General features: G+C 38.3%; 1 protein-coding gene across 1 annotated transcript; it reads left to right on the top strand.

Moving 5' to 3' along the window:
- Positions 1-673: 673 nt before the first annotated feature.
- sema3e (sema domain, immunoglobulin domain (Ig), short basic domain, secreted, (semaphorin) 3E) lies at positions 674-23,606 on the top strand. The gene is made up of 17 exons (XM_015058246.1): positions 674-1,535; positions 10,881-11,041; positions 11,334-11,393; positions 11,991-12,110; positions 13,644-13,737; positions 13,938-14,054; positions 14,814-14,956; positions 15,040-15,154; positions 15,242-15,311; positions 15,383-15,527; positions 15,848-16,073; positions 16,202-16,293; positions 19,936-19,977; positions 20,227-20,393; positions 20,680-20,750; positions 21,011-21,144; positions 22,373-23,606. The coding sequence occupies exons 1-17, from the start codon at positions 1,403-1,405 to the stop codon at positions 22,865-22,867; spliced, it is 2,385 nt and encodes a 794-aa protein (XP_014913732.1). The 5' UTR covers positions 674-1,402; the 3' UTR covers positions 22,868-23,606.
- Positions 23,607-26,852: the final 3,246 nt, after the last annotated feature.

The following is a 26,852-nucleotide window of genomic DNA, read 5'->3' as shown; positions in this document are numbered from 1 at the left end:
ACAACAGTGTGATGAATCAAAACAGAGCATGTGGGACACAAGGACACACAAATAATCAGGTTTTAAAGGACTGACAAGTGTGAATGATGGGTAGGAAAATAAACAGAGAGGAGAGAATAAATGAGTAGGGAGATGAAAACTTTAATCAAAGAAACCTTCCGCTTGAAAATGTGTGGAAACAGCGGTAGTAATCATCCACATGGAAACAAGCACAAAGGCGAATAATTGAAAGTGAACAAAGTGCCAGTTTGCTTTGGCTGAGGTCCATGTTGGTGTGGCAGGAGCCGAAGCAAAGAGAAGGTAGTGACGGAGGAGAGCAGTGGAGGAAAAGCAGGGGGTGGTCTGTGGACTGAAATGGGAGGCATCATTTCTCAGAGGAGGGAAAAGTCCCTCAGAATGGGAGAGGAACTCTTAGCACACAGCTGCCCTGGAGGGAGAAAGAGATCTTAAGACAGTCTCGAGGAAGACGAAGGAACATTTTAGCCCTTCTGACTGATATAAACTACCCACATTGTCAGCTACTTTACTCCCGTAGGCTTTCCCCCCACCCACACCACACAGTGGCAGGTGGCCTCAGATCAGTAGATGCGGTAGAAACCATCTTACCTGACTGACAGAGGTTTGGATCCTCCCCGATTACTTGAGCAGGCAAAAGACTTAAGAGCTGAAGCCTCACTTTGCTGAGAGACTGCACGCCAGGCACGAGGCTCCCTACTCCTCCCCTCTACCACTCTGTCTTTTACTGGGCTCTTGTCCAGAGAATGACTGGCCCCAGCGGACCTGAGAGGAGGATCACACGCTGAAGACACAGAGCAGCAGCTCTTTACTCTGCAGACTGGGATTTTACAAATCAGCAGCTCAAACACTTATATGGGATTCAGAGACTGGCTTGAAATTTTTCCACTTTTTTTGTTTTGTTTTGTTTTTTGTTTTTTTCTTCATCAGATCATAAACAGTGGAGCAAACGCTGCACTTGCTGACAGCTAAAAAAAAAAAGCAAAAAAAAAAAAAAGCAGACGGATTGACATATGGACAGAGAGCAGTGAGCACTGCGGCGTGAATGTAGCAACTGGACTTCTCTTCTCTCTGGTTGCTAAGACCAAACAAGGATAATAGCCAAAGCACTATCCTTTCCACCAAAGGTAGTGGGTGGATGCAGCTTTCAGCAGGCTGCTATAGGGGAGAGCAGTCACTGCATAGAGGCTGCCTGTATAGCTGATCGACAGAGTGGTGATTCTGAGAAAATGCTCTGCTACCTTCAACTACATTCTTCTTGAAGACTGAGGACTATCTGCTGTGTTTAGTGGATATATATACAAATACCTGTGGAGTTTCAACATTATTTTGGACTTTGCTGCTCATGCTGAGTGGACGCAAGGCTTTTTAACCTAATGCCTATAAAATGCTTATCTTAGAGATCATGGCAGGATGGTTAAGGTCTGTAAATCTGTCACTGATGCTGCTGTGTCTTATTCTGCTGGGAATGGCTCACACTAAACACAGCATATACCCAAGGATACGACTCTCCCACAAAGGTAAAAATGCACATACTCTGTGTGTTTATGTTTTATGTTCACCTTAAGCATCACATATACGTGTGGTCGAAATTTAATACCTGCGCTGCTAAAAAAAAACAAAAAAAAAAACATGGATTAACAGAGTCTGAAGTGAAAGTGATCTGAATTTATATTGCAGTCCCCTCAGAATGCAAACTGAGAGTGGGGTGGGTGTAACAGCATTATTTTTAAATAGACGCCTGTTACTGACTAATTCTGAATTCACATTTTAAATAACACAGGTTGATAAAACAAAAGTTTTTTATGACTAAAAAATAATATTTCCTAGGTTAGAAATAGTAACTATAAGGCTATTGGTATGGACAATGTGGTTTTCCACCTAGGTTGTCCTTCAGACAAGAGTAGCATTGAAATTTAAGGTGGAAAAAATATTTAATTTTTCAGTTGCACCTCAAGTATTGCTGCACATCGCTGCTGATGAAAGATGAAAGTTGGCATTTGATTAGATTCTAAAAGATTCTTTCATACCTTATTATTCTTTTACCATTTCTCATTTAAAATATGATATATATAACCGAGCACTTTTCATTTTTTTTTTATTTATTATTTTTTACACACAACTGATGCTTCCGTGGCCTCCTCACAGTTTGTTTTGGTCTCTCAGCTAGGGTGGTTGACAATCCACAATGTGGCTTTCTCTCATGCCATACTGGCGGAGTGACGGAATACATTTCTTTTTCTTTTTGAAACTGGAATGTGTCTGTGAGTAAGAGACAAGTGTCTATGTGCTTGTGGGTGTTTATTTGTGTATGGGAGTGGGTGATTTGGATGTGCATGCACTGGTATGCGGACTGATTGCTGTGTATCTCTTTGACAATAATGAGGGTTTTTATCTTTGCAGATAAAAACTCTTGAGTAAACACTGTATTTTTCTAAGTTTCCTTTGATCTCTACAGCAACAGGAGGCGATAATTCCACATAAGCCTGTTAGTCATGGTTGGAAATAGGTGTGGAATTTGGACGGTTTTTTAACTCGTACATATGCACTCGGAGAATTTAATGCGAGTTGACGAGTCTTGTCTATCGATAGGGAATTATGCAGGCTATGTAATACAATGCATTGCAGAATTTTTTTCCACATCACCACTGCCATTATGAAATTAACTAAGGAATTAAAGTATATATATATATATATAAATCTTCTATATTTAGTGCATCAACAATATTAATCACACAACTGCCTACATGATTAGTAAGTATTGCCACATAAATATCAGGTGTGGTTATAACTTTCATCTATGATCCGTTCTTTTTATTTTTTTATTTTTACCTACCTGAGGGCAGAGCTGCCATGATGACTGACATCCCTGACTCTCTGATACATGTTCTGGCTAGCACAGAACACCAGGAAAAAGACAAAACCTGCACTTGGATCCTATCATTATGGAATGATAAACATCTAAAGTCCTAATATATGCCCTGTGGGCTCCGCCAGTTATATTTGCACACATCCGTCGGTTCACACAAACTCTTGCAAGCATACATAGTTAAACACACCGGCACAAGCAAAATTGTGTGAATTCTTTGCACGAGACGGACTTGGATGCAGTTCAGCACAGATGAAGGGAAATATGGTTCTAAGTATTCATCTATAGGCTTGTGAGACGATTACCATAACATCTGGTACCAAAAGCAATGGGGGAAAAAATATCATCTATGAATGACAGCATTGCTAATTTTGTCAGGGCTGATATATTTTTAACCTTCTCATCAGGAGGGCCAACTATAGATTGGGATCAATAGTAAGGTCAATAAAATATGACGTCAGCCATTTCAGTGTCTAAAACGGCCACACTGTGCAATGTTTATCTGTTTTTTGATGTGACACACACTTTGCACACAATGTAACAATGCATATTTTTATTACCTTTTGTTGTTATCTATTTACCATGTTTTGTGCAGATGTCTGGACTGGTTAATATTATTTTGTGTGCCTTTAAAATCATTTCTGCCCTGGCCACTACTTTACTTTTTTACACTCCCTTGTAACTCAGGGCTGCTATGTTAATCACACAGAGTATTGAGTTACAAACTCTGAAACCACAATGTCTTCACAAAGAATTGACCTGAAGCTTTGGCTGCCCAACATCCAAAGACTTTAAACACATGCCCAAAGATGTTAATACAGCTTAACTGCTTGGACATTTAGCCAATCAGACTTCTTAAATAATGGGTTAGTACACTCTGAAATGCCCCTGCAGGGATATATGTTCACAGTCCGGCAGAGATAAAGAGACACTATTTGCTTTGTATTATTGTCATGCCTTTGAACAGGGCTCCATATGATTTGAATTTGCATCATTCAGGTTTTTTGGCAGCTTATTTGAGATCACCAGGCTACAGGAGTGAAATAAGATCTCGTTTTAGAACAGCCATCAATTTAGCTGATAATGAAGCTGTGGCACAACTCAGCATGTGTCTGAGTATCAGCAGGCTGCAGGGTGGTGCTCAGGCTCAGATTTAATGTGCTGCCTCTACAGCCTTGCTATAATGTTACCTAAAGCTACTAAAAGTGAGACGGAGGTTTTGATAGTTACAAACCTTAAATGAAAAATATTTTATAGTTTAATATTGAGAGTAATTGACTTAAACAAGTGCCCTATGCTTAGTAGAGAACATCTTGTTTTGTTTATTTACTGGTCATTTTGCACATGTAATTTACATGTATTCACACCCAAAGATTTTTAGTATTTGCCTTTATTCTAACCATAGTCAAGGGATTGCTTAGAGTTATTTCAGTTTGATCAAGCTAGGTTTCACTGGAACAAATTCTCATATTATTATAACTTTGAATAAAAATGGCAGAGCATCAATGTTCTAAACACTGAAATTGAAAACAAAAACATAGCATCCTTTTATTACCTGGACATGTCACCAAATTTTCTAACTGCAGTTTTAAAACAGCTCATCAGTCTTGAACAGTAACAGGTTTGGCAAAGTAAGCGCTACATTACTCTGTGCTTCAAACAATATTAAAAAATTATACAGTAACTTTACACAGATGGTTTAAAACGTTACTGACCCATGCTTAGTCATGGGTCATATTTAGTCATTTCATCAGTCGATTTGACCAAAGCAAGATCAGAAACAAGGCTGATGGAAATACAGAGAAATACAAAGTTTCTAGAAAATAATATTAAATCAAATACATACATAGTGTTGAAGTGATTTCCTTACCTATGAAGTAGATAGAGATAAAATGGCTACATGGGACAATGAAAGTAGGGGTATGAATTGGCAAATGGGTGAGTTGACCCACAGCCATTTGATTACTCTGTTAATTAATTTATTTGTTTTATTTACCTCTTTGGTAAATCAGTTTTTGTGAATATTCAGAATATTTTCTCTATACATGATGATTATATGTTTCATGTAGTATTCTTTTCAGTAATAGATCCCAGATATAAAAAAAAAAATGCTTTTGGAATTATTAAACATTCACTTAGATATGGACATTCGACCAAACTTAGCTGTTTAATGACTGCATTTTAAACTAACATCATCATTTAATAAATAATAATCTCACAAATACTCTGTCTGCCTAATACATAAGCATTATGTAATATATATGTTCATGTATCTATTTAGACTTGCATTTACTTCTAATAATTTTTAGAATGCTTGAGGCCAGAGCTCATGTGTACTTTATGCATTTGCATGTGTAACTGATACACACTTTTTCTAAAATCAACAAATAATTGTGCCGACACAAAAAATGTATCTGATCACGTTGGTAGAAGCACTGATTGCCAAAGCAGTGGTTGGGAGGTTTTTGTTCTCAGCATTTCTGATAAAACTATGAGTTAGACAAAAAAAAAAAAAAAACTCCAAGGTACATAAACACAGGGATTACTCGGGTGGCAATTACAGGTGTGTGAAGCCTCTCTTTGAACTGTAATTTTAGACCTCCCTCTCCTGAGAACAGAAAGCTGTCACTATATATTTTTTACAACCCCCAGACCTTGGAGCTGTAGGTAATTTGGGGGAAACCAGTATGCATGGAGCAAAATTAGGGTGGGAATTTCTATTACTCATTTCTTCTAATGTGGCAGGTGAGGAGTCCAATTAACTTTTGTTCATTCATGAAAAGAGGCCTACGTTAAATGGACATCACCTTCAATAATGTCTAAAACAAAGTGTTTGTGCAGACATTTAAACCAAGCATGTGGAAAATGGAAGATAAGCTGAAGTTCAGATAAATAGCAACTAGAGAAAACTAAAGTAATATTTTTTTTTACCTTCTCCTTTATCTTCCCAGCTCAGCTTTGTGCCCTATTCATTTTATGTGTGTATATCTCAGCTTCACCTTCTCCCTCTGTGTTATGTTTTTGCTCTACTGTTTGATAATGAGATGTCCAGAGGGGTAGGCAGCTGGTGAATATCTAATACCTTTTCTGACCTTTTCTCTGTGCAGGGAAGAGGGAAAGGAGTCAAACTGTTCCCATAATAAAGTATTGGGGGGATATTCAGGTCTTCAAAGAGAAAGTTGAATTATCTACATTTGAAAAATCATTAAAACTGATAAAGAACCATCAGGTAGAAGTCGTTCATTGTTGGAGTGATAAATCAATGGCAGGCATTATGCCTAATGTCAGTATTATTGTCAAATTTGTTGTCGATTACAATAGCTAAACCTCATTAGCAGTCACGTCGCATCAGACCCACGTAACAAAAATGTGGGAGAAGCTACCCAAATGCCTAGAATATCATTTCATTACCTACAGCAGACCCTGGCTAACATTGATGTGAAAGATCAAAATTGCACATTCAGAAACAGACTGCAAAAGTTTGACTTCCATTGGTACCATGCCAGGAGTAAATCAGTGCTCTCTAAAGGAAAAACACAAGCACCACACTGAAGTTTGTCAGAGAGAACGCACATTCTCTGCAGAGATTAGTCTTAAACTGAATTGCTAGGACACCAAAATAAGCAGAATGTTTGGCAAATAACCTCGAGCAAATTGCAAAGCATGGAAGTGGAATAGTCATGGTTTGTTACAGCACCACCAGGACCCCACACTATCATAGGCTCCTACAATATATCACAGAGTGCTTAGGAAAAATGGAAAACATCTGTAAAAAATAAAAATACAAAAATCACACCTGAAGCAGAATTAGACCCAGTAATATGATAGTTAAAAAATTTAGTCCAATGATGTTTGGCAACAAAGTCAGAGAGTCCTGGCGTTGGAACGTTGGAGGCGCCTCCTCACCATTACCCTAATCATGAGGTCCTCCCAAAGGTTTATATGTGCTACGTAAAGGCCAATGTTGTGAATTATTTTGCTTGCAGCTGTCACCATGGACCAGGAGGTGAACTTAGTAAGGGACTCAAATACAAGCAATGACTGTATCAGTATAACCGATGACTTAAAACTTTATAATTAGTGGAGGAATTATTCTAAGTAAAATATGAGACAGTATCTCTCGTGAAAGCATGTTAAAAATACACTCCTCATGTTACGTGTATGATAATTGCAATGTTTCATAAAATTGAAAAGCGACGTCTTGGTTTCTAACAGCTGTAACAACTCAGAGAAAAAAAAAAAAAAACTTTACCATTTCTCCCGTCCTCCATGTGGCTTTCATTTTCCAATGTGACATCATCTCCCTTTTACAAAAGAGAATGTAAAAATAAAGGGCATAACATTTAGTCACAACACCCAGCAACACCCTCATGAGCTTCATGGTTTCAATCAGACCTCTGCGTCACAAGGCAAGGTCTGCTTGTCCGTGTTTACACCTTCAAACACTTCATCACCCCACTCAATCTCTTTGTGGCCTCGCGTGAGTCAACACACCCCAATAGGTAACCATATTTGAAAGCACATTTAGCTGGAAGTCTGAGAGCACTTAATCCAAGTTTTATTTCTGGCATCAATTATGTACTAACCACTCCCTAAAGGTGGAATTAAAATAGAAAATCTAACGGGCTCCAACGGTATCGGTACGGTGGTTTTGGTGGTTACAACCGTCCCTTGATGAGTTCTAATGTCGTTTTTTGCAAGGAATTTGTATATTCTTGTTGTATCTGCCTGGGCTCACCTTTAAGGCTAACAACACAAAGGTGAAGTTCTGAAAAACACAAAAGAGGTTTTGTGGTTTAATAAATCACAGCCTCCACTGTGTGTTTTAGGCTACACTTAGAAGCTGCTGGAGAGCCTATGCCCGTTAAAATTTTCTCCCCAATTGTTGCAAAGTGCTGTTTTGCAACATGGGTAAAAACGAGATCAGAATGTTTATTTTAATTTTACTTAGGCAAATCTACTCTAGCATCTGTCATTGCTCTGCAGACAGCTGCTGAAAATCCCTGTCTTGAGGCAGTCCCTTTTCTCTGTGATTTCCTTTTGAAATGGGATAAGAGTGAGGCCATGTGTCTCCCTGGATCAGTGGTTGATGGGAAAAAAAAAATGCCAGCCTCCCCTTTTTGGCTTTTCAACTAATGGCGCAGGAGCCTTCGCTGGCTGCAGATGGTACAAATGACAGGAAATAGGCAAAGAGGAATGGGAGAAATTGGAAATACCCTCTTTTTTTATTCACTTTGATCAGTGGCTGCCTGTTTTAATGACAGAGGAGAAACTTTCAAAATACTGCTCTGAGTCATCTGTGAGTCCGACTGTGTAATCAAGAGATCTACCTGTTGCATTTTAGTAACATTGATTACCTATAATTACTATAATAGGCACATGTTCTGTTTCACTTTCTTACAGAGGGCAGAACTTTATAGAGCGACAAAACAATTCTGCTACCACTCATTTTCATGACAAAGACATGCAGATGGAAAATAAAAAAGACTCTTGTTGTCTTACTTTAAATAGTCACCTGGGTGAATCGTTTGAATTGATGGAAGCAAATTAAAACTTCCAAGAACAAAAAGGTGATTGTTTGAGAGCAAAGTTAAGAGCGGTGTCCTTGATACAAGTTCAGCTCAAGTCAAAGAGGAACCAGAAAATAGAGACATCTGTGTGTGAGAGAAACAGAGAGCTGTTCTGTGTGCGTGTGTGTGCGTGTCCGCATGTGTGTGTGTGTGTGTGGATTCGATAATTACAGGAAGCATGTCTGAGCCTTGGCAAAACACAACTGCCACATCCCTTCTGTCTATACCTCCTAACCACCCAAGACCTAATGCAACTCAAACAAACAGTCGCAGTCTCTAACTTAGACATTTTATTAGCAACAAAATATACACAGTCACCTCCTCCTCTCTGGACACCTAATCCCATTCTAAACAAATAAACGTCTGCACTGACTGAAGTGTGGTTGCTTTGCATGATCTACAGAATTAGAATAAACATTCTCTCCATCTATACCACAGATCATGTGTTACTGAAAATATATAGATCCAAGAAAAACAAATCACGCAATTACTCCTTTGAAACCTGCCCTGCAAGAAGCTAACCTCTTTTTTTTTTTTTTTAGGAAGTTGCTGAATCTTACTTTTGTCATGCATTTACATATGCATAGCTGACAGTGTTTTGTAAAGTTATTTTCTAAGACATTACATAAATCCCCTAAGTTTGTCGAACTAAGCCAAACTGAAGCAACTACAGGTAACCTGAGCACAAAGGCCAATGTGCTTTTATATGCCTGAGGTCTCACAGGAACTTATAACACACACCAGATTCCCCTTTTTTCTTTTATGAGGGAACTGAGTCCAACCCCATCATGTGGAAATGAAAGTCTTTTAGGTCAATTCAACCCAGAGGAAGGACACACCTCTGGTGGTTTAAGGCTTAGTTTATATCCATCACCCACGACCTTTCAGAAGCTTGAAAAAAAAAAAAGTAGGGAGGACCAGTCTGCCAAATCCAGTCATGAAAAGAAAGTGAGGAGTAGGTGTATGGCTGTGACAAAAGTGCATTAAAATATCTCCTTGATATGTTCTGATGAGTGCGTGTGTGTGTGTTTAATGACATACCCCCAATGTGCAACTGCTTCCATTTCACAGTGGGAGTGGGAGTAGATTTAAACTAATGACTGAAAAAGAGACTGGTGCAGTTTCCTGACAGATAAAAGAGCTTTCTCACAGTTAAAAAGACCACAAGACGAGAGCAGAGTAAATCAAATATACAACATCTTCCCAGAATGATGTCCTGCTGTTACAGTGTCTTTTCTGACAGAGTCCTAGACATGGGGTCGTAATCAAACCTTCAAAAATTTATTGAGGCTTTTAAGGTTGGCTTTGACCTTAGTATGCTTTAACGTATTATGGCGAACACACAGCTAAATTCAAAAATAGGAGACATTTGTGCAACATTCAAAGATAAAACTTAAACATAAAGATGTCAAAGTCTCACTCACATGATTAGAAATAATAATTTTAAAAAAAGGGATAATGTGCAAGCATCTGTCTATCTACCTATTGAAATACAGTGATCATACAGACAGATTTAAATAAAAATGTTTTATTCCTTAATTTTATTCCTTGTCCAGGACATCCATTGTTGCTCTTATTGGGCTAACAAGCATTTTCAAATGACACATTCTTGCTGGTTTAGCATAGCTGAAACCATTTTCCCAAGAAAGTATGATGAATCCCTTAATATTTGAAGTTCTATATTAATATGAATAGAAAACTCCTCTTAAAAATTGTTTTTGGCATATACTAATTTGATTAAACTTCATCTTAAAACTGCTAATATATGAAATTGGAAAATAAAGAAAACTTAATAATTTAAAACAGATAATGTCAGTTTTCATGCAAATTTACATTTTTAAAAGGGAGCACTGCAATGTCAACTGTGTTACTTAGTTATTTATTAAAAGATTTATTCATTAATTCATTCATCCATCCATTCACTGCCTCTACCAACGTATCCTTGCAAGGTCACAGGGCGGAGAGCCGGTGTCCATTCACAGTGGTCATTTAGACCCTGGACAGGGGGCCAGTCCACCACAATGGAACACTGAGGGACACAGTACAACTATCCATGCACACACTCACACACACACGCACGCACGCACACACACACACGTCCCATGTTGATTTAAAACTGGTGGTGCTAGATGGCGTCTTTGTTGGGTCTTCAGTCTGTGTTCCTTAATTATACTGCGAATGTTTGACGGCAGTTTCAACAAGTAACCTGTCAAAATAAGCAAAATTAAATAGCACTACATGTTGAGATAAAATGCACAACTTGATGTAAAAACTGTAAACTTGTTTCAGAAATCTGCAATCCGTAAGGACTGAGTGTTATTTATTGGCATTAAAATGATCTGTGACTGTTTCTCAGAATGCTGCACATTTACCCTCATATGCAATTAATAAAGTAACAAAGTTACTCTGCATGAATGTCCACACAGAGCTTTGGCAGACGAACAGGACCTGGATCTTCCAGGGACGTGGAATGCCTCTTCAGCCCCAGACCATGTTGTTGGACGAGAGCCACCAAAGGCTTTATGTTGGTGCCAAGAATGCTTTGTTCTCCCTCAACTTGGACAGAGTGAATGCTCACTACAGACAGGTGGGCTGGGCTTCTTCTGCGTGTTGGGTTTCAAAATGTTCAGGTGATAAACCGAAACTGGACATACATATGTGTGAGAAAGAATTCTCAGATTTGTGTTTAAAATTAATGCTATTACTATGCATGACTTTACATTTTGAAGGATTAAAGTAGAAAGATATATTTCATGCTTATCAAATATGCAGAAAAAAAATCTACTTTTCTTTTTAATACAAATTAAGTATTCTACTTTGTTCACAACACAACTAGTGGACAAATATGCAAATATGTGGAAACTGTGCTTTTCTTTCAGATTAACTGGGCGAGTACTGAATTTCAGATAGAGGAGTGCATGATGAAGGGAAGGGAAAAGGTAAGGAATGTTGGGTAACACTTTATTTGAAGGGGGGTGAATAAGACTGACATGACACTGTCATAAACACCTGTCATGAACATGAATAAGCCTTCATGAATATTTATGACTGTTGTCATAAAGCGTCATTCGGTAAATTATGAAAATTATAATACAAAGTTGACATTATTCAAAATGTCTTTGTTATGACAACTTGACATTAACCAAAAAATAATTACTGATATAAATTTGTTCTAAAAGTATTACTGATTGCACTTTAAAAATTAGGTAACTTTATGTTATTAAAGGTAAAGTTTAAACAGTAACGATTTCTGATGTAGTCTGATGTAATATTCCAATTTTAAATGTCATGTATTTATCAACTGTGTGACCTGTGTGTAGTTATGCCGCATAATGTGTTTCACTTAGTGGTAAAGTTCTTGACATAAATAGATTTTTCAATAATATTCTAATTTATTGAAAGGACCTATCTGTTCAACCTATGGCACTGATTATGCACTACAAAATGTTTTGCCCATTTTATGTTCACATTATCACAACCCACACCTCACCCACGGCACAATGTTTACTATACGTTTCACGTCTCTATCTCAACAGCCTGAATGTGCAAACTACATTAAAGTCCTGCAAAAATACAACCAGACTCATTTGCTGGTCTGTGGAACAGGAGCCTTTAATCCCATCTGTGCCTTGGTCAAAGTGGGACACAAAGGGCAGGTGAGTGATGAAATGGAAAAAAAAAACAAAAAGGCTGACTATTTTATTGTAAATAGTCATATGTCATAAATTTTATTGCTTGAACCCTAGCTGGAAAGTTCTGATTCTGTTTCAGTCTGGAGCTTTTAAAACACTTAGCACACCTTGGACTGCTGAGCTATTAAACACTGCACATAAAGTATTCCTTTACTAGTTCATGTGCTTTGCACAAAGGATGTGACGTGATGTGAAGATGGAAAAGACACCGAGTAAGGGAAAGAAGAAATATACTTTTTGAATAAATATATTGGTATTTGGCACAGACCCTTGTTCATATTTTTAAAGGCTGCCATCCCAGCTGTACAAGTAAACAAGGGGATCAGCCCAGGTGCTGCTGCTTTCTGCAGAAAGGAAATTTCAGACTAGAAAAAGATTAATTTATGTTTACTTCAGCATGTGAATAGCACTTGCTTGTCTTTCATGGAAAGTGATGTGCAACCAAAACTGACTGCATGCATCAGCGCCAGCATGTATGGACAGAGTATGACACATATTTCCCACATGTAAAAAAGCTAGACAGATTAAGTTTGTGTCTGCAGTGTTTAGGCAGGGGAAAGAGGAGGGGGGCAGGGGGAGCTTTCCACCCTGCCCACTCACACTTGCACAATAGGTAAACTAAACAACACTTAGCCATCATTCAGCTCAGGAATGTTCAATGCTCAGCATAACTACATCGATATGGCTGATTAATGGGCGTATTGGAAACACAAATCTTAAATGTGGCATACGATATTACATTTAGGTCACAGTAGGCATTAGCTCTGAGATGAATCATATTTATCTTGCCATAAATTACAACATGATATACTGCTATTGATCAGGTCAGACACTGGCTGATGAGTAGTACATCAACACCTCAGACATTACAATTAAATAAAAATGTTCTTTTTAAACAATCTAAGCACAAAACAACACCGATGATGTGCATGTGCGTGGCGATTTTAGCTTTACTTTCAAGAGCTCACCCTCCATGATGGATGAGTTTAGGACAGAAACTAACTTGTGTTGCCTCCATATAGGCAGAGCACAGTCGAGCTCTGTGACCACTCATAAATCAAGACAGAATGTGGCTTTACAACACTGAAATGCCAGTAACTGTCAAGATTTTTGAGGTGGCCCACAGTGTGAGTTGTGGCTCTCCATGGAGCTCATTTTGAGCGTGTGTGTGTGCACACTTCAGCTGCCTGCAGAGCAGATGAGTGTGGATTCCACATCAATGAAAGGGCAGAGTGAAGCTGGATACACACTTCTATGTGAAAGTCGTCCATTCGGTCATCCATCACTTTATTCCTCATCTGCCTCTTCTCTTTCTCCATCCATCACTTTATGATCCCTCCTTTAATTCTGCCCGTTCTTTTATTCCCCACATCCTCTTCAGGGATTGGTCTCACTTATGCTGGAGGCGCTGCTGCTCAGAGTGCGGCTGTGGCGTTTATGTTTGTGAAAATTTTCATGGAAATGATTAAGTACATATTTTCTGCGTGTTGCCCTCAGGAAACAACGTTTGCTGTTGAAGAGGAGAGTGTTACAAGTGGGAAGGGACGCTGTCCATTTGACCCCAACAGTTCTTGCATGTCAACACTTCGCAGTAAGAATTTAATTATTCCACTTCTAATTTCACCATCAACTGAGCTAAAAGCGCAGCTATTTTAATTTCAGTCCACTTTCTAGTAAGAACTATTTCCTTTCTCAACAGTAAATACTGCCACCTTGTGGTTAACATCTTATCAGTACTTCATCTGTTTAGAAAATGTTCGCATTCTTTCTCTCTTTTTCTACATTAATTAGGAGGAGAGCTCTATATTGGCCTGTATACCGACTACTGGGAGAACGATGGTGCTTTGTGTCGACTTAACAACCACACCTACACGCGCACCGAAAGAAACGACAGGCAGCAGCTCAACGGTTGGTTTCAAAGTAGTTTGTATCAGTAAAGTGGATGGAAAATACCACATAGTTTGTTCTTTTTTTAAAAAAAAAAAAAAAAAAAACAATCTTAAAAGTGTAGTGTTCATATGTTTCCACTCCTCCAGAGTGAACTTTGAAAATGACATTTTGCTTCAGCAGTAGCTGGAGTTTGTCTGCATCTCCCGCGTACATTGTTGTCCTTTGGAAGTTGAACCTCCATGCCAGTCTCAAGTTTTTATAAGTTTTTAACAATTTTTTTCAAGAACTGAACAGTATTTATCAAAATTGACATTACAATTACCTACAACAAGAATAGCATCCCCGCAGCATGACGCTGCCATTGCCATGCTTTATTGTCCGGACTGGGCAAATTTAGTTTTATTGCACACAGCATTTTGCCTGTATGATAAAAATAATAACGTAACTAGATTTTATTTTTGGACATCAAGGTAAAATGGGATGAATACAAATACACAACAGAATTATACATTTGAAAACTATTCCTCTTTTCTCCATTCACACTATTTTGTGCTGGTCTGTCAGAGAAACGTCTAATAAAATACATTGAAATTTGTGGTTGTGACATAGCAAAATGTGGAAAAGTTCAATGGGTATTTATACTTGTACAACATTTTGTCAAAGAAAAACAAAACAAACAAACAAAACCATAGGGCTATTTGCTCTAGTCACTGCATCATTGAAAACTTTTTTCATTCTGTTTTTTCAACAATAAAACATTCTTTCTTCTTTCTCCAGAGCCCAAGTTTGTGGGGTCAGCAGTTATCCCTGACAACGATGACAGAGATGATGATAAAGTTTACTTCTTCTTCACTGAGCGGGAGACTGATGGAGAAGGAGTGAACCGGGGAATCCTGACCCGCATTGGGCGTGTGTGTGCGGTGAGAATGCCTACGCCATAGAAACGTATTTGAGCACAATTCAGTCAACTCTGACAGGTAAAATCACAATGTGAATCTCTCAGAATGACCAAGGAGGACAGCGAATGCTGGTAAACAGATGGAGCTCTTTCCTGAAAACTCGCCTCATCTGTTCTGTGCCTGGACCAAATGGCATTGATACACACTTTGATGATCTTGGTAAGAATACAGAAATAAGCTTTGACCTCCATCAGAAATGGAAGTTAAGGCCAAACATCAAACTCGCTTTTGTCTGTTTTCTTTTAGAGGATGTGTTTGTGCTCACAAAGAAAGATGAAAAAAACCCAGAAATATTTGGCCTCTTTAGCACAACAAGGTGAGTAGAGGATGGCTTCAGAATTAAACATAAATTCTCCATCAAATAACTCATAAAACCTTCTTCTACAGTGCCGTGTTTAAGGGCTATGCTGTGTGTATGTATCATATGGAAGACATAAGGGCAGCCTTCAACGGACCATTTGCATACCGAGAGAAACTTGAGCATCACTGGACACCATATGAAGGCAGAGTCCCGTACCCTCGACCTGGATCTGTGAGCCTTGAATCTTTTATACTCGACATTTAATGGATGTAATTACCAGATTCACTCTCAACGCTCTCCATTTCACCAAGTTTGTGTTCACAATAAATGTCTTGTCAAGGGAACAATGTTGAAAGAGTGTTACCCAGCTTTTCTAAATGTCCAACTGTTGTAGCTGCGTCAGCGGTTCACACTAGGATAGTCTGAATCTGACTAATGAATTTCTTTTTTCTTCATGCACTGCCAAGTGCTGACACAGTGATTAGTCTCCTTTTGTCTGCTGTTAAATCTCCCCTACTCTCTTTATTTCTGTCAAACCATCTCACTAACAGTGTGCCAGTAAAGTGAATGGTGGAGGTTTCTCCAGCTCAAAGGAGTTTCCCGATGAGGTTCTGCGGTTCGTGCGCTCTCATCCTGTGATGTATCGTCCCGTCCTTCCACATCACCACAGACCTATTCTCCTGCAGTCAGAGCCAGGCAGAAGAAAGCTGACCCAGATTGCAGTCGACAAAGTCCAAGCACAGGATGGACACTACCATGTTCTCTACATTGGCACTGGTAAAGCACACTGGATTAGATGCATTTAAATACCAGCACAATGTAACTACAGCATTTACATTACATTGTCTATAAAGCATGGGAAGAAGCAAGGATACAATTTAAGATTTGTTGTTTTCTGTTGTTAGATGACTCTGTGGTTTTGAAAGTTATCACAATCTACAACAAAGACACAGACACAGTAGAGGAGGTGCTGCTGGAGGAGCTGCACATTTTCAAGGTACTTCATATTTCATATGAAAAAACCTTTTCAAGCTAAATGCATATAAACTGGACGTGGCTGTGGCATTTGTCTGACTTATTGAGATAGGAGGTATAAGTCTTACTTCAGGGGCACATTGTCACATGATTAAAAATAAAATATTTAGTTGTTGTTTTATGAGGATGTGACTGGGTGCTTGTGTTTAAAAGCAAAAAGACCTTTTCTATTCTGCTTGCCACCAGATAATTAGAATTAGAACATAGCTATGCAGTGATGAAAAGTATGTACAAATTTGCTATTTCTAGACAAGTTCAGCTATCAAATAAACTCCTGAGGCATGTGCAGTCTGCAACATAGAACAGGCTGTACACTGAGAGGAAACCCAGTAGTTTGATCATTGGCCTCTCTAACAAGCATGTTTTACATGGGACGTTCCCCTTAGCAAAAAAAAATAAAAATAAAATAAAAAAATAAAAAAATTATGTTATAATAGATAAATGCGTGGTGTGTAAACACACACACAGCACACACTTCACACACTTCACACAGTTCACAAGTCCAATTTAAATTCAGGACAATCACTATTCTAGTTAATCATTCTGTATTGCAGCATAAAGCTGCAATGTGTGTGTGTGTTTGACAGGCCTTTTGATCTTCCTCCTGGCTCTGATTGGAGCTCAATATTTTTCACAGATTTTCTGTCTTATATTATCACTTTTTTGGTCAGAAACATGAAATAGGTCACTAACAAATGCTAAGAGAGACTTATGAAGACTTACCAGGAGTTCTAAGCTTGAAATAAATATGAAGATTTTCTGGCCAAAAAGAACTTTGTTGTTGTTCTTACCACCTCCAGTATGAGGACACATTCAGCTCTCATTGTGAAGTACGGACAAGTTCGAACCTTTCCAATAAATACAGCAGTCCTGTGATGACCTCCAAGGTTTGTTAGAGAACATTAGTAAACAATCAGCGACATGAAGTGTAAAAAACACATGACAAGTTAAGGATAAGTGGGGATGTTTAAACAATTTACAATTCTAATCTTACTGATCACTTAAAGAGCTATGGACACACATTAGACACAAATTTGCCCAACAGCACTTGTTCGTACATGTAGATAAGTAGGTCACTTAAAAATTAAGTGTCTTGTTTATCAGGAGATGAAGTTTGAACCACAGCCACACCATGTTTGAAGCAGAGTTAGATTTTAAAACAATATCTCAAGCTTTTGCACTCTTCTGTAAAGGGGAAAGCAAAAGAAGAGCAATCAGCTGGCTATTCACTATCAGTTAGATCAGACATATCTGGTACTCTTGATGCATCTTTGTTCTATGTTATTACATAAAAATGGCAACACAACACAAGGTGGCAGCATGGGTGGTCTCCTTCATGTTATACCCGCTTGTACTTTGTGTGGTTTCCCACATTTGTACTGCACACTTGACAAACTATGTTAGCAGGGACTCCGTCCTCCACTCCCGCCTCTACACCTGGCAAATGTTTACTTCCTGGCAAATAAAACCAACAAGTCACTCTTTTTCAGACTTCTGTGGATCTACTGTCCTCTGCTTCATTGTCCTTGTGGCTTTTTAACAGCACAAAACTAATAAACTTTCAAAATGCAGACAGCATATCAATTGTCCCACAGAGGATGAAAACACACTGGACCACTGCTAAAGAGCACATAAAGAACCACGTGGTCCCACATGTGGTTTTAGGATCCCCGAGTCTCTCTCTTCTTCGTCTCATCCTAATTCATAGGCACAAAGTGAAAACCTCTAATTCTGGGGTTAGAACTGTTAGAAAGTGGATTGAACTGAATGAAACTGATATAACGGACCTGCTTTGACTGCACAGCTTGAAGGGGGTTTGTAGTTGCAACAGCTTATCTGGACAAGCTAGCTGAAACTGTCATCATACATCAGTTTTGTGATGACATGTTGATGCAGTCTAAAAATCTTTTGCACATATAACAATATAGCATGCTTTACTCTGAAGTTTAGAGAGCTGTGTTCGACCAAGGATTTTTTACATGAAGGCTTACAGCAGTGAGGACCAGCTAAGAGCTGGGAACCTAAAGTGATAAGATAAAAAGCAGCTTCTCAGCTAATGATCCAGCAGTAGTTTGGAGGAGCTTGAATAACATTAAGTACAGGAGCCCACCTCCCAACACTGTGATGACCTCCCTCCCCAACTGGATCACGACCTCACCGGCTTCTTCTGCATGTTTGAAACAAAGCCATACTTCAGTCTTATTGATTCACAAAAAGAACTGCCTGCACCTCATCCCTTCCAACCCCAAGTCTGCAATACACTTGGAACTCCACAAGGAGACATATAGGTTTTACATTATTCATTTCAGTTTAATATGTACCACTCTTTCCACAGAGTTTGCATGCCCAAGGCAGGGGAAGCACATTGTGTTAGGATGCCTAACTGGAAACAATATCAGTTCACATAATGGTGCGCCTCCTTGTGAGCAAATGTCGACAGGCATGTACTTTTTAGCACAACACCTGTCTAACTCAGAGCTGGTGTTGAGTTTCAAGGAACAGGAGTGGGAGTGGGAGGCGAGGAGGCAAGCACTCTCGCCGCTGACGCTGCAGATCTAGAGACACGGACAGAGACAAAGCGTCGGCAGGAAAGCTTTTGTTTAAAACGATAGAAAAATGTCTGGGTGTTGAATCCAGTCATGGGGAAACGTGTGGGTGTTAAAATGCTCACAATCCCCATGGGTGGGATGCCTGAAGCAGGATGAAACACATATGGCCTGAGATATAATACAGTGATTTAGATCAAATCACTCACATGCAAAAAAATGGCTTAGATCTATCTTATTGAGAATCTCTGACAGTACTTGAAAATTATGGTTCATGGATTAAAACGTTAGTCTGAGCAAGGTACGTTGCACAGAAGAATGGTCAAAATGTATAAAACTTATTGAGACATTACAGCAAAAGCACATTCACCCAGAGATGGAAATGCATACCCACATTTTAGATCTGTACTTGTAAAGGATGTAGAAAACCATGCAGTATTATTTTTCTTCCACTTTACCATTGCCGCATAGCAAAGTACCTCAACAAAACATGCTTTAGTTTGTCTCTGTAAAATTATGAGGTTATAAGCGGGGCCAAAATCAGAAAGACATGGACACCTAGACTGCAGCCAGTTTTGGTTAACTAAGTTAACTGGTAGGAATTTGATGCATTATCAAATGAAAAAGTTCATAGCAGAATCACTTCATGTTGTTGCTGAAAAAATACAATGATTTTATAATTTTCAAAAACTTTTCGTAAAAATTCAACAATATGAAAATGCCTCACTTGATATGGACCTATGAAATTTATGTAAAGTTCAATGTTTGTAAAACATGTGTTTATTGGAAAAAATCAAAATAATTAATTAGAGCCCTAGCAGATTCGGGGCCCTGCATTGTTAGCCCAGAATATTATTGATTTTGCATGACATTCTACGTATAACAATTAGCTGACAATTAGAAGTTTCTGCTAGTTTTAAGATTAATAAATCTGGGTGACAATTATGGAAGAAAACCTAGAAACATTGTAGAAATGTCACCACTGTTTATTTATATTATACCATGATTATACGATTCAATTGCATTTTTAAATACAAAATTATGCATTTTCTTTCCAGGTCCCAGCTCCAATCAAAGAGATCATAATATCACCCAAAAGGGTAAGATATCCTATAAATATTCAGCATGCATCTAGATGCAGTTGCATAGTTCTGCCACAAGATGACAACAGCGGAACAATATGCACAAGACGGCAGCGAGACTATTTAAATGACCTCCAGCCTATTTTAGCCTCTACCTCTATTTTTGGTTAAGTGACTCAGTTGAGTGAAAACAAGACGAAATAAAAATGCAAAGATCTGATTTCAGAACAACTAATTAGCTGATGACCTACATCTTTGGTTCCACAGCAACAGCTGTATGTCGGGTCAGAAGTCGGTGTTGCACAAGTCAGACTACATCAGTGTGACCTCTACGGTTCAGCATGTGCTGACTGCTGTCTGGCTAGAGACCCATATTGTGCCTGGGATGGTCTCACCTGCTCCAGATATTACCCAGCTGGAGTTTACACCAAGAGGTAACAGTTCACACACTAACACAGCAGATGAAATAAAATATCATAGTAAATCTTCTTGCTTAAAAGACAAAAGATTATGATCTTGGTTTACCAAATCATTATCACTCACAGACATGACAGTCAGGTGTTATGTAAGGCCTATCAGTATGCACTTGATCCACCATCTCTTGCTTTCATCTTTCCCTCCTTCACTCTCTCACTTTTAATTTCTGTGTTTCAGTTTCTTTCATCTATCCCGCTTTCATCACATGTTAAAAATGATTCCATCTTGGGTTTCTTTTTGCAGCAGACGATTCAGGCGACAGGATGTTCGCCATGGCAACGCCGTACAGCTGTGCAATGGACTGCAAATTGATGGTTAGTGTATAAAATTGCTGTGAAATGTGTTTATACGTGTGTATGGGGTCTCAAGAAGGACTGCTTGGCATAAAAGAACGTCTTCATGTGCCATTTTAGTTGGAGGTTAACGTAAGGTCAGCGTGCTCGTATCATGGCAGAAAAAAAAAACAATCAGCTTTACATTAGCCATATAATGAAAGTTCACTGCAGTCCATTGCCATCAGTCCTACCTCTCAGTCTTTTATTATATGTGTCTGTGTGTGTGTGTGTGAGTGTAGATGAACAGTGGCAGAGGGCTGAGGAGAAGCTAATGTACAGCATTGAGAGCAACACCACTTTACTGGAATGTGTCCCTCGATCACTTCAAGCTAAGGTCCTCTGGTTCTTGGAGAAAGGAGGGGAAAAACATGAGGTAATTATTGTTTTTTTTCCCCCCACTAATATTTTGGTATTTTAGCTGCTTGATCAAATTTGTACAACTTGTTTTTCTGTCAGTGCAGTGGTATTATGTGCCTGAATTTCAGGTAATATATACGGGTGGATTTTCATAAATTACAATTTAAAACTTAAACAATTTACATTTAAATTGTACATTAAAAAAATCATATTTTAAAAGAGAATTTTAATGAAGTAACATCAGCAGAATTAAAAGTATGACAATATACTAACAGTACATACACACGGTTACTAGTTCTGGTTCCATGCATGGAGGTGTTTAACCAGAGACTCTGCTTAGCTATTAAGAAAGCCCAGGTTATTTTAATAGAGGCCTTCAGTTTGTGTCTGGGGTCTTTCATTATTAACCTAACAATTCATAGCAAATCTGTGAACTTTAGGTCAAGTAAGTTTACGGTCAACAAACCAGGTACTGGTAGTATTTTCATATACTGATGTCTATGGTTCCAGAGTGGCTTAACACAAGGTATAGGTATAGAAAATTTCTAACCTATTTCCTGGATATATCTGCATGGCCTGCAGTGTGTGTTTGCGCTTAAAGACACACTGCAGGCAATGGCAGTGGCAGAAGCAGTGACTTCTGCCATAATCCATTTTGTGAATCTCCGTGAAACATATTTAAAGGCTTCACTTTACAGTCGTCTCAAGGATGCAGTGGCTTCTTCTAAAAATGTTCTTCCATACATTTTCCTTCCACAAAGAAAAATGGAAGAAAGAAAAAAAAAAAAGAAAAAAAAAGTTTCTCTTTGAACCAATTTTTTTAATAAGTTGAATTTAGGGTGATATTTTGGACGTACTTGTAGTTGTTGACATTGACTTTAGGCGTCAGTAAACAGAAGTATTCATTACGTAACATATTTTTAAGAGAAGCTAAACACCCCGAACGGTTTTATTCTGCTCCACTTTTCTCAACTCCAACACATCCCCATTGACATAAATAACCATACAATTAGATTAAAGATCCTACTTTTTGTGATGTACTCTATAGGGCAAGAGAAAGAGTTCACAAAAAGCATCAGTCATTGTATTGAGTGAGCTGATTAAGTGACACCCTTCCTTGACTCTGAATGTAAAATAGATTTTTCAATTATAATTCTTCTTGGGTGGAAAGCTAATCCAGCAGTAGTGCCATGTATTTCCGAATCCCTCTCAGCTGAATAATTACTTTTTTTTTCTTTGTACAGGTACGAGGTGATGAACGGGTCATCGTGACGTCTCACGGGCTTCTGTTCTTACACGTGAGGAGCTCTGACGCTGGCATGTACGTGTGTCAGACTGTGGAACACGGATATGTGCACACGTTACTGCGGGTCAACATGCATGTGCTCCGAGAAGAGATTCTTCAGACGGCAATGCACAAGCCTAACGACGGAGACGGAGCTTCAGCTCAATGCCACTCTATCCTACTCCCTGCACCTGCCCCCAGCGTCAACCCTCGATCTCTGCAACCACCCTCAGTCCCAGCATCCAATTCCAGGCTCTGGTATAAGGAGTTCCTCCAGCTAATTGGTTACGGTGATGCTCAGAAAGTGGAGGAATACTGCGAGAGAGTGTGGTGCTCTGATAAGAAACGCAAAAAGACCAAAAGGAAGTATGTTTCTTTAGGTGGTGAGAAGAAAGGAAAAGGAAGGGGAGAGGAGAACTCCCACCGAGCTCCCAGGCACACTTTTGACACCTGAGGACAACAAAGACTCACTACACATAAACACACACACACACACACACACTGTGTAAAGTTCATACGCTGTGTTTGCAACATCTAAGAAGTATACGCTGTACGTTCAACAAGAGCTGCAAGAGATAGACTAGCAGGTTGCCTTACAATTGTAGCTGCATTTACCACTGAGGTCTTTTATGCTTCATTTAAAAGTCACATCTTATCTTTTTCTGTGATGTAACCCTATTATTTACTGTAGACCACAGAGGAACACACACAGACATCACCATTAGCACAGAAAAGAGACTCTCATGAGAAAAGATGGACAAAATTGTGTAAAGTTTCCTCTGATCGGTGAGACACGCCATGTAGGCTGATCAATCAGGACCCTGCAAGACTGCTTCTTTAAATCTCAGCCTTTCTCAGCACTTCACTGAGTGGCAGTAATGACATTTTCTGTAAAATATGAGAAAAGGAATTATAATGTCAGACATAATTTTTAGTTGCATGGTAAATTATTTTCTTTATTTTTACACTGAGCTATTTTGATGTAATAATGTCAAAAACTGGAAGATAGATTGTTGTTCTGCTTGTATGGTCATAACGCTATGAATTGATAGGGTGAGACCGTAAGCAGTATGTGTGGTTATAATGTTCACTAGAATACACAGTTTAACAAGATGTTTACATACATAGTATAAGAAAGACACACAAACCTTTTCCATTGTATACTTGTCTGACATTAAATCAGTTTAAACTTTTCCTGTTTTAGTTCAATTAGGATTACCAAAGTTAGTTCCATTTGCTAAATGTTATAATTTGAGAGTATCTTAAAGATAATTTACATTGCTTTCTTTAAATTCAGAAGTTTTAAATCTTCTTAGTATTTGGTAACAACACATTGCATCTGTATGACTTTCGTCAAATGTTTTGAGTATTCTTCAGCAAGCCTTTAACTACAGTTTGCCAGAATTTACAACTTTTTGTAAGCGGGGCTTACAAAGTACAAGCTTTATCAGATTGTTTAAAGTAATAATATTATTTGTGTGTGTAAACTTTTGACTTTGAAGAAAGCAATAAATAACAAAAATTAACAATCTGGCATTTAGCAAATATAACTAACTTTAGTAATCATAAGTGACCTAAAATGTCAGACGTTTACTCTGCTTGAATAATAGGCAGTAAGAAAAATTGTTCAGTGTCATATTATACAGTGTTTATATGTGTCTAGTATCAACTGTTGCGGTGTCACTCTCGTGGGTATTTTGAGGCATGTTTCAAATATAACTATGCCCCCCAAGAATACAAATACTATTTATGCACTTGTAAAACCTATTTCAATACATAAAAAAAAAAAAGATCTTACCAGTGGATTTTTTTTTTTTATTTATCTACTCTTACCACTGGTACTGCTGAAGGTTTAGTCAAGTGAGTCAATTGTGCATATTGTGTTTTGTATTTGCTTTGAGGTTATTTCTGTGTAGATCTGGTTATATCTATGTAATCAAATTGTAATTTTTGCTTCTCTTGTGACGTTTTGTTCCCCCTATATCAAGTCTCTTTTTGATTGACAAACCATCTGATGTTGCAGATGAGAGGCATAGTTATCACAAGTAGTTAAATCTCATTTTCCTCTGGGAAATAATAATAAAAAGAAAGAAACAAATAAATGTTTCAGCAGCCATTCAGGCATGTCATTAGCAAAACAGAAGAGATATGAATATTCATTTGATTCTAAGATGATAGAATCAACCAGATGTTTTGTTTGAAAGCTTGTACTAGTTGTGCTCATTTCTGTACTCAGTAGGGTCATGTATGCCTTTTCTCAGTTTGTGCATTATTTATTGACTTCTATCTCGACTGTTTTGACTGCATTTAAGGGGTATTCATAAAGTGGTAAGACAACTGTTACATATCTGTCAAAAGCTTATATCAGCATTATATTCCTTAACTATCCCAATGGTAAAATCTCAATATTGTGAAAACTGTGTAGATTTTACCCTTAAAATGCCTGCAATTAAAAACAGGACTACTCTTCTTCCTTGCTGTTACCTGGTTTACAGAAAGAATTAATAAAGGATATGCTAAGCTCATGCACACATATAAAGAAAGAAAGAATAAAAACAACATGTTTTACATGTTCCGTGTTCCCATTACAGTATCTACAATTAAAGGTTTCTTTGTTACGTGAACAAACAAAGTTACCACTAGATCTTTTAGTTACTGGCTAATTTGCAGATCCAACAATTCTATGTCACGGATAGAATCGATGTGTGCAAACAGTCTGTAGAGTTTGGATTTGAAAGTTCCTATTTCTAGTTTTGTTTAGGTTCAAAAGTCTCAGTGTCGGATGAGCTGCTTATTCAGAGTTGACTCTGGGCAAGAGTGGACACATTATGTCAAGCTTGTCTCTGCGTTTGCCCTCTTATGCTCTCATCACATTTGTCTGACAACTTAGAGACTTTACAGTCCTACTGCAAAAGAGGAGATAGAATCAGTGTAAATGAGCTACATCAGTGTTGTAAGGAATTTGCATAAACAAAAGAAAACATATGAACTGCCAACAACTAGTTGGAATTCTTCTTCCCCCCTTTCTGAGAGCTCTCTAGGACCCTATAACTCATTCATATTCTGTCTTGGTCCACCTGAGTCGGCAGGGTGCTGAAGGCATCTGTGAATGGAATTCATGCTGCTGATTTATTCCACATGGCTACCATAGCAACAGGCTCTAAACCAGTTCAACTAGCTTCCTCTTCAAAGCTCCCTCTTTTCTCTATATCAGATTTAAATACTATGAGCTTGATACCTAGGTCTCTGGAGCCAAAGGTCTTTGTAGTTACTGAATATGCAGATTCTAATGTACACAAATGGACTGATTATTCTGGTTAGGCTCAAGATTGCATCTGGCTTCTTGGAGGATCTTCTCTTCCTGCACAACTATGCCTGACGGCCAGCTTTTATGACTGATAAAAAGCTACTTTGAATGTGTTACCCACTACATGTTATAGGGAATTTATGGAAAACTGTGTGAAGATGTGAGCATGATGTGATGAAACACTATTAACCTTTTAACCAACCTACACAGAGATTAAGACATCAAAGGTCATTCCATTACCAGGCTTTATCATGTTTCAGCGGCTGTGTAAAGATCACTCCTTTTAACTCAGCTCTAAATAAACACCCCTCTCAGATCTGTTTATGTCAGCAGCTTTTGCACCAGAACGGTTTATTATAAGTGAAAATGACACAGAAGGAAGGTGAAATTAGAGGTGGTGGAAGAAGAACGAAAAGAAACTGATCTCTAAAAGCTTGCAGCAGTTCATACTCGACTGTAACATCACTGCATATTTCATTGCAACAAAGTAAGAATAGTGATTTTGTATAGATAATCATCTAACTAACTCATTCTCCTATGATTTAATTTTTTTCCTGGATTGCTTTGCACCTTAATCCGCTCAATAGAACTTAATGAATAGGCTTGTTGCACTTTGTTGTGCTCAGTTAAGCATGTGAAACAGCAAGGTCTAACAGGAGGACGCTGCAACCCACAACACAACTGTCAGGATTCTGGCGTGATTTTGAATGAGTCTCACACTCAGAAAGGATCACCTGGAGGGCATTTCTGACTCTAAGCAGCCTGCACACCTGTCAGTAATCACCTCATCAATACTTTGGGGGCTGAAAGGAGTGTAGGACTCTTTGCTGGATAATTAACCTCACCAGTTTTTTCTAGCACTCTAGTGTTTCGAGTTTAGCTTTTCTTATGATCTTTTTTGAAAAGATTGATCCTTACATACCTTGAATTATTTGATCCTTGTGCTTCCAATTTCTTCCAAGCAGTTCCAGCGCCCTAAGTCCTTCAAAAGCTGATATCAGTGATCTAGTATTTTCTCCTAAGATTAAGAGTTTCAACACCTATTTTTCTTTAGTTTGCTTTTGTAAAAATGTCTATGTCATACTGCATAAGCTACCTATTTTTTTTTTTTTTTTTTTTTTTTTACCTTTTT

This window comes from Poecilia latipinna, unplaced genomic scaffold (assembly GCF_001443285.1).
Source record: "Poecilia latipinna isolate Pla-1442-1.1 unplaced genomic scaffold, P_latipinna-1.0 Scaffold1526, whole genome shotgun sequence".
Lineage (NCBI taxonomy): Eukaryota > Metazoa > Chordata > Actinopteri > Cyprinodontiformes > Poeciliidae > Poecilia > Poecilia latipinna.
This window is presented reverse-complemented; position numbering and strand designations above follow the sequence as displayed.